The 7506-nt window shown below is 46.1% G+C and overlaps 4 protein-coding genes across 4 annotated transcripts; 2 read left to right on the plus strand and 2 right to left on the minus strand.

Moving 5' to 3' along the window:
- Positions 1-358: 358 nt before the first annotated feature.
- On the plus strand, positions 359-1009 carry GGI43DRAFT_194317 (uncharacterized protein). The gene is made up of 2 exons (XM_083199986.1): positions 359-687; positions 782-1009. Exons 1-2 carry the CDS (start codon positions 520-522, stop codon positions 908-910), a joined length of 297 nt encoding a protein of 98 aa, XP_083057189.1. The 5' UTR covers positions 359-519; the 3' UTR covers positions 911-1009.
- On the plus strand, positions 359-2257 carry GGI43DRAFT_413974 (sulfotransferase family protein). The gene is made up of 5 exons (XM_083206976.1): positions 359-687; positions 782-1016; positions 1065-1225; positions 1280-1453; positions 1511-2257. The coding sequence occupies exons 2-5, from the start codon at positions 923-925 to the stop codon at positions 1913-1915; spliced, it is 834 nt and encodes a 277-aa protein (XP_083057190.1). The 5' UTR covers positions 359-687; positions 782-922; the 3' UTR covers positions 1916-2257.
- An 878-nt stretch (positions 2258-3135) lies between these two features.
- GGI43DRAFT_425012 (uncharacterized protein) lies at positions 3136-5478 on the minus strand (the record flags this gene model as incomplete). Its single annotated transcript, XM_083208448.1, has 8 exons — positions 3136-3413; positions 3452-3711; positions 3766-3814; positions 3864-4134; positions 4205-4279; positions 4330-4422; positions 4529-4885; positions 5464-5478. 8 exons carry the CDS (start codon positions 5476-5478, stop codon positions 3136-3138), a joined length of 1398 nt encoding a protein of 465 aa, XP_083057191.1.
- A 306-nt stretch (positions 5479-5784) lies between these two features.
- On the minus strand, positions 5785-6816 carry GGI43DRAFT_413977 (ester cyclase). The gene is made up of 2 exons (XM_083206977.1): positions 6461-6816; positions 5785-6401 (listed from the first exon to the last, which is right to left on the minus strand). Exons 1-2 carry the CDS (start codon positions 6656-6658, stop codon positions 6099-6101), a joined length of 501 nt encoding a protein of 166 aa, XP_083057192.1. The 5' UTR covers positions 6659-6816; the 3' UTR covers positions 5785-6098.
- Between the last annotated feature and the right edge of the window lie 690 nt (positions 6817-7506).

Raw genomic sequence — 7506 nt, forward strand, 5'->3', positions numbered from 1 at the left:
CAAGTCAAAGTTTAAACAAGACTTCGAGTAATGGTAAGTCACTGACTCCAAATATACACGCTTTTCTTCTATCTTACTTTACTTCAGTGATTTTTACCTTTTTATCTTTAAGGGGAGAGGGGAAAGGTGGCTCACGCATGACGCATTGGGTAACTCACTGTATTCATTAGTTATGGAGCTTCTGTTTTCATCGTTACCGGACAGAGAGATGATGTAGCAGCCGGACAGTAACAGCAATTTGCAGCGCTACGATGCAAAACAGCAGTCTTATCGTGTATTACTACAAGCTAGCGAGAGAAAAGCAGCAGAATCCAGTCAGCTAATTACTACTTCAGACATCCCAATAATATCCTCACCGCCAAGGCGATCCACGCAGCCATGGCGGCTATTAACAAGCCAAAAGTGAGCGTCTTCCTGGGTCAAGTATCATTGAGGCCAGAAAAGCATCACAAAGCCAAGATTGACTAACAAAAATGGCTTTCTGATGGGGGGAGGAGGGGGAATCAACCCTAGTTTTTTATGTTATTTTTATTTTTATTTTTTAGTCTTTCCACCTTTCCCCTTCATCTTTCCATTCATTCCTCTTTTATTCATCATCTACTTTCTATTGGCTCCAAAGCGCGGCAAGACATTAACGCAATGGATTGGAGTCGCCGGCTGTTATCACAAAGCCATGCGCCAGAATCGGTAAGTACACGCGAAAATCAAGACGCAATCGGCACTAAAATAGACTCCCTCCGGCGCTTGACGAGTAGGTAGAAATGCTAATGCATAATACCAGCAAGGGAGATTGAATCGCAACAGCCGCTGCTGGCCTACCCAGGCTATACTACCAGGCTTGATACAAAAGGTGGAGACAATTACTGCTATAAATTGCTCAGGCTACACACTTCCGGTTCTGTGTTCTTAAACAATAGAAGATATGCCTGCTAATTTTACGGATTGCCACCAGGCACTTGCTCAGCCCGAAGAAATGCTCATTCTCGTCTTAGGAATGAGCCGTACGGGCACTTCCTGTTAGAACAAATCATGACGCTACGCAGAGAGATTACTAACTTCAATAGCAATTAAAGCAGCACTTGACCAAGTAGGCTACAGAACATATCACATGCATGAGACAGGCACTAGTTTACCCGACTGGAATGAAGCGCTTGCGGCAAAATACTGCGGTCAAAATGAGCAACGGCAAAACCTGGACTTTAAGAAGCTGCTTAGCGGATACTCTGTATGGCAACATCAGAACCTGTTTACGAAAATTTCCTCTGACACAAGCTACCAGGCGTTAAGTGACATCCCGGCGATTATGTTCTCTGAAGAACTTCTTATCGCGTACCCTAATGCAAAAGTAATCTTAACGCTCCGGGACCCCGTAAAGTGGTTTCGTTCTGTGAATAACACACTCATCCCTGTGCTACGATGGCCAAGCTGGAAAATTTTAAAGTACATGGATAGGGTTAGTGATTGTGTATGTATTTTGAGCAAGTGTTTCGCTGATACATTCTACCAACAGGAAGATACCGGCTCCTGGTATGCGTGTGTCAATAGCTGCCTGAACATATGGGCCGGTGTCCCTGGATACCATATTACGCCTCTTGCCGACCACTGGACTGAGGCTAACTTCGTTCGATACTATAAAGCGCACTGCGATCGTATACGCGCACTGGTACCAGGCGATAAGCTGCTAGAGTTCCAGGCTGCAGATGGGTGGGAGCCACTGTGCAAGTTTTTAGATATAGAAGTGCCCGAGGCCCAGTATCCAAGTCTGTACAATGCTGCAAATGCTGTACAACGGGCTACAACGATCTGGTGGCGGTTGGTAATGCGGCTGGCTATGAAGATGCTCCTACGCGGCGCAGGTTTTCTTGTGTTGGTAGCTGCGGTGCTTATTACGAGTCGATACAGAAATACGCCCTAATTCAATCTATATCCGTCCGACTCATCAGCGTAAGCAGCGGTGCTCTCTGAGCGCACAAGCCGGAAATCTCCCAGAGGACCGGACCTCTGCCAGACAGGCATTCACCTCAATGCCCCAGGAGCGGCAAACAAGGTTGACCCGATTTGGATCCTGTCTGCTTACTCTGGAAATATCTAAGCATCGACCATCAATACTTAAGGACTATTTATATACATTCATCAGGCCAGTATACTAGTATCTAAGTCATAGTATTGCAAGTTCTTTTCAAGTATGCTGCAATTTATTGGTAGCTTTTGCTTTTGTAGATAGGCAAACATGGCCAATGAAGGCAAAATATCATCAATCCTACTACATGCCTCGATATCAAAAGACCTACTTTTGAATGAGGTTGGATCCCCCTCTCCGCTAGCCGGGCAAGCCCGAGCGTAGCTTAATCGTTCCCGGCACCTTCTCTTATTACCGACGAAGCTCTTATCTTAGGAGAAAATGCACCTGTTTGAGGAGCAGGATTGAAGTTTGTACAACAAGGTGATACAATCGTGATTATAGGCAGCTTTTCATCTCTTATCAAGCTATTAAGTATTAAACCATTATTTGCTAAAGCGGGCTTGGAATAGAATAAAGCTTAAACCATCAATTGTCGCTGGTACTAAACCCTCAAGTAACTGGGATTAACTTGGCCTCGAAACTTTACCCAGAGTATAGCCAAAAGGCCACACTCCTTAGAAACGCAGGCTTTGGATATTTGGTGTGTGATAAGTGAAAGTTTCGCTATGTAGTCCTTTATTTTCTAAGCGGAAGATGTACACGTCACTGGCGAAAGCCCTGCTCTATTGACTCGTGCTGGAAAAGGAAAATTTGGGTATATTGGTGATGTGAATGGAGAAAGAGGGCCTGAAGCCATTATTATTGCTATCCGTGCTGTATAAGCAAATACAATTATATTCTTGCGTTATAATTAAACAAAATCTGCTCTCTATCTATATAGCGCTGGCAATTTTACGAACAATGTATGTAGTAGAAGGTGATGAAATCTGCCCACTTTGTTGTCTAGTATCACCGCCGAACCCAAGAATCTTTGAAGCGTAGCATGGCACGAGTGATATGAAGGTTGAATCTTCGTGTGGCGACTGGCTTCGTGCAAGTTAGTGTTGTGTTGACCTAATCGCTACCGGAATCCTCATCCTAGCCGTCCAAGTTTTCAAAACAGCATACTTGCATTACTCTTTGCCGAAGTAAAATGCATATCTGTCCGCGTCACCAGTTGGGAGGCACACTATCGCCGAGGAGGTCAAAGCAAGTTTGCGTCGATCTTCATCTTCCCTTATTAGCGGAAGGCAAATCATACTGCGCGTGAACAAGAGTTGATGATCCTGGTTTTGGCCTTCCGGTGCGTCATCGAACTCGAGGAGTGGAAATTTAGCCTGCCACATTTCACAAGCTCTCTGAACCCTCCACCGCTTTTCTCCATACGCCTCCCAGTCTGGGAAGGAAATCTCTTTGTAATACTCATGGTATTCAGATGACACAAAGTACTCCGAGATACTACCGTCACACGAGCATCAGCATTTTGCTGCCTTAATCGAGCCTCGAGCTGTTGGAGCTCAGGAAGTGTGAGCTGGCGCAAAGTATTGCACCGGCTTTGGTCGAAATCGTAGAGATAGAGAACTTCAAATGATCCCAGGCGCGATGCGAACACGTGGTATTGCTGCTCGTCGTAGCCCCATATGCCAAACCTTCGTCGTACAAGCAGCCTGTTCTCGACAAGACTAGGGAGTTCATCGCACGGTGCGCCCCTCGGTATTCAGCGGCCGTCTTGGTCAGAAATAGTACGAAAAAGTCCCTCGTACTCTTCTGGGTCGACGCAATAACCTGGTGTGGGAATTGGGTCAGACTGTTCTCTACGGTAAGCCTGTGTTAGTGAGACTCTCTCAGCGCTCGTCTTCACCTACTGGTATTTCGCCCATGAGTGTGCCCTTATTTAAGACGGTAAAGCGATCGTGGAACTCATGATGATGAATAACGCAATCACTGTCCACAGAGCTTCCTGGAATTGCAAGTGTGTCGTGATCGCTGTCAACTTCCATGTTCTCATCCTGGCAGAAATATCGAACGAGCTCCCCAGGAGAGGTAGTCGAAAACAACTTCAAGGCTGCGCACCGCCCCTCAAAACCTGAATCAATGTGGCCGGCAAGAGCAACGTGCGTGGGCCCAATAAACTAGAAATTGGCTTTGTGCTTAAAACTAATTATTACCAGCGACTAGACACTGAAGAGGGAACGTGCTTACACATAGAGTTGCGCGCTCGTCTTGAGGTATCTCCGTCCTGGTGATGTCCCCTGAATCGACATTCCACGTCACAATCTGGTTCAGGGCCAGTGCCACACGCCCTGGAAACGCAGCTCAGGCCTGACGCCCACGCAGATGGCAACAGATGAGCCTCGAACCGCAATACTCCTACCTACCGGTGCAGCAAGTATCGTCTTCTCTTTTATTACATCCCTATTCTAGTTATGTACACGCAATATTAAGTCACTCTCGCTACATTACAAGTTTCAGCACGGCCGATCGTCAAAAGTTAAGGCAATTCAACTACTTCTCCTCATCCGCTACAGCGAGTATAGATTTCCCGTAATCTGGAAGCGTGGCACAGAACTCAAAAGTGAGGAAACCCGCTCTATCGCTCAGAATGGTCGTCCTTAACGCATAGAATGGCAGCGTCGCGATTAGTTTAAATTCAATAATACTGTCTTCTCCGCTTAACCCATCCTGAACATCGGCCAGATGTATAATAGAGGTAGACACGCGTCCAAGACGATTCTCAGTTGGTGCCGGCAAAGCCAACATAATCTGGTTGTCCATGAAGCTCCATTCATGGTATTCGGTGTAGGAGTTTGGAATATCAGGAAGGTGTCGTATGGCGAGAATCCGCCGGGGTCGGCCACCAAGCCAGGTCGTACATGTTGCCTCCTTTGAAAGTTTAAGCCTGAGCGGGCTGTTGCACCTGATGGTAATGGAGCTAGGACATAGCCTACAAAGCGTCGAGGATTCTAACAAGAAGAGTGATAGAGCCAAGTGGGGCCAAGGGGCATCTTTGTTGCCACATAGTAGCTAAATACCATAAAACGACTGTATCTGTGTCTGCCATTTTATTTTCTTTGAACGGGAGTCTCTGTTTGTTTTGCATTTTCTTTCTTTGTGGCAGCAAAATTCTCTAGCTTCTTGTCAGATGGCAAGAGATGTGTGTGGGAGATCGGCGTATTAATTCTAAACTGCTGTATTCACTGCTGTTGTAACGGCTTGGTTCTTATGGCTGTAGGTATAATAAGCCTACGGGGAATGCATATGTCCAATCAACGGTGTTACAGAAGCTTGATACCATAGAAGCTGAATTCATCGCTCTCGTTTGAAACCTCAGCTATTACGCTGCTCAAGCAACTACTTATCTATATTGCCTGATTAAGCTAGGCTAGACCGATGAACTGATCAATCAGCCGACCAAGTTAGGCCTGTTGAGGAAGCCCGCCAAAGGACTCTTCACCATTTACCTTTACCGTAGCCATGCTTTGAGCGTCTCTCATTTAGAAAAGCAACAACCGAAGCCTCCTAATATCACAATGCATCTCTTCAAAGAATACATTACTACTAAGTAGCAGATCTAGCGCACCAATGTTGGAGCGGAGGATCTGCTATAAACCATGCTGGCTGGAAACATGAAGCTACTTACCACTACTTTAAGCGACCAATTGTACTCCGTATATGAAGCTCAATAATTTAAGTATCGCCGGCTTAAATAGCTCTCCAGCTTTTTATAAGGCAAAATAGCTTAGTTAAAAAGTATATAACTAAATCTGCTATGATCGCTATACCGTCAAGTAGGGTAAAAAGGCTAGGTTCGTAGTCGCAGCTGCTTACAAGGGATCAACCTGCTACGGTCGTGACTGTTATGTTCCGGTATGGTTCAAGCTTTATAAGCAGCGGATTTTGTCACACCAATTGCTATAATTGCGATAATACGCCTAGCCTGTTGCCTTGTTGGCCTAATGGTATGGAGGATTGTTACATTTACTCATGGTTGTGAGCTACGGCAGTGTAAAGTAGCCTGTGTTCTCCTGCCCCTTCTCCTGTTGAGCCCCCGCGTGTCAATCCTTTGATGCTGGTCGAATTGGTGGTGCTTGTTGGCTCACTGGGCCGTCGTATCTTTGTTGCTGCGCTGGATGCCGACGCTACTCAATCGCAGAAGGGAGCTGAGGGCGCCCATTTCGCCAAATTCCTCAACGATCTTGTCATGTTTGATGCGATAAACGGCTGTACCAGAAAGGCTGCCGGTATTTTCCGTACTCGTTCTGGGTAACTCTTGCATCAGCGCATCTTGAAAGCCAATTCTGGTCTGCAGGCCGCCGCCAATAAAGCGAGTGACCACATAGTTATGTACGGCAACCATGGGTACTGGCCCGAATGGATGCAGAGAGACGCCAGCGAAGGTCTGCGAAAATGTTAGCAGGCACTTCTCCAGCTTTATATATGTTTATAGGTGTCTCTTGCCTCTTTTATTTCAAGCAACATCTTTTTAACAGCGGATCTGCCGCAGTGCCGACCAAAAACTGGGGTATCGCTGACGAAGTCATCGGAACAAACTTCGTCGATAATGTCCAAATTGCCCTTGATCCACACTTCGTGGTTGTAACGCGCCACTAGATATTTATTTCTGTCCTGTAGAGTTTGCTCTTGTGATGATTGCATAGCTAGTGTCTAGACGATTCGACTTATAAAACGTGCTTCTGTGCTGTTCGAAAAGGTAGCTTTGGTATATAGCGTGTGTAGTTACAGTCGGGAGGTTAAGAAATTAGAACGATGGAATCGCTAACTGAGGGATGAGCTAGACCCAAGCTAAATAATTGTAAAGGCGTGGCCCATGCGCATCGCACGCGCGCTGAGTCTGGGCACTACCACCCTGCGGCTTGAATATGTCATAAGAGAAAGATTTGATGTTCCTGTTTCTTCAAAGGAATTAACTCGCTAAGTAAAGGAAATCTAGCCTCTTCTCATGGAAACAGAAACGCATGGCAAACAAAGCAGCTGGGCTTACTACGTCTACGTTGTGTTCAGATATATGTCATTCTTAAAAAGCATGTTCGCAGGTACATACCACAAGTCTTTTCATTTGCAAACTTCAGCCTGAGAAAGCGAGGTCACAACACAATTAATGCCGCCCATTTCGACGTACGGAGTATAGATCGCTCACTACGCTGCCCAGATCTCCGCTAGTTTTCTGTACTAGGTAAGATACGATTTCCGTCTCATGATGGTTTCGAGCTGCATCGGTTTTAGAGCAATTGGGTACTAATTTAATTCAGAGACCAACTCGAACTGGAACTGTGACCGGAGGTCAGAAGAGATAGCTGTTCATCCTGGCGGCATGAACTTTTTAACTAAGGGTATACCTACTTTCAAGTCAGCAATGGCCAACAATGCAGGATTCGGGGGGGGGGGGGGGGGGGGGGAAAACCCCGTAACCCGGGCAAATGGACAAAAACAAGACTTAAATAAAAAACAACAAAGGGGAACAAGGGCAAGATTTGGTGTTGGCC

Source organism: Trichoderma evansii, assembly GCF_050947405.1.
Source record: "Trichoderma evansii strain SZMC 28006 chromosome Unknown GGI43scaffold_22, whole genome shotgun sequence".
NCBI classification, from domain to species: Eukaryota; Fungi; Ascomycota; class Sordariomycetes; order Hypocreales; family Hypocreaceae; genus Trichoderma; species Trichoderma evansii.

What these genes read in the sequence shown, in the direction of transcription:
- GGI43DRAFT_194317 (XM_083199986.1), top strand. Translation starts at nt 520, where the DNA reads ATGTTATTTTTATTTTTATTTTTTAGTCTTTCCACCTTTCCCCTTCAT. An exon ending in AAAGCCATGCGCCAGAATCG is followed by an intron (nt 688 to 781) that starts GTAAGTACACGC and finishes GCATAATACCAG; the next exon opens with CAAGGGAGATTGAATCGCAA.
- GGI43DRAFT_413974 (XM_083206976.1), top strand. Translation starts at nt 923, where the DNA reads ATGCCTGCTAATTTTACGGATTGCCACCAGGCACTTGCTCAGCCCGAA. An exon ending in GAGCCGTACGGGCACTTCCT is followed by an intron (nt 1,017 to 1,064) that starts GTTAGAACAAAT and finishes TAACTTCAATAG; the next exon opens with CAATTAAAGCAGCACTTGAC. An exon ending in TTTTAAAGTACATGGATAGG is followed by an intron (nt 1,454 to 1,510) that starts GTTAGTGATTGT and finishes TTCTACCAACAG; the next exon opens with GAAGATACCGGCTCCTGGTA.
- GGI43DRAFT_413977 (XM_083206977.1), bottom strand. Translation starts at nt 6,658, where the DNA reads ATGCAATCATCACAAGAGCAAACTCTACAGGACAGAAATAAATATCTA. An exon ending in TGTTGCTTGAAATAAAAGAG is followed by an intron (nt 6,402 to 6,460) that starts GCAAGAGACACC and finishes ACATTTTCGCAG; the next exon opens with ACCTTCGCTGGCGTCTCTCT.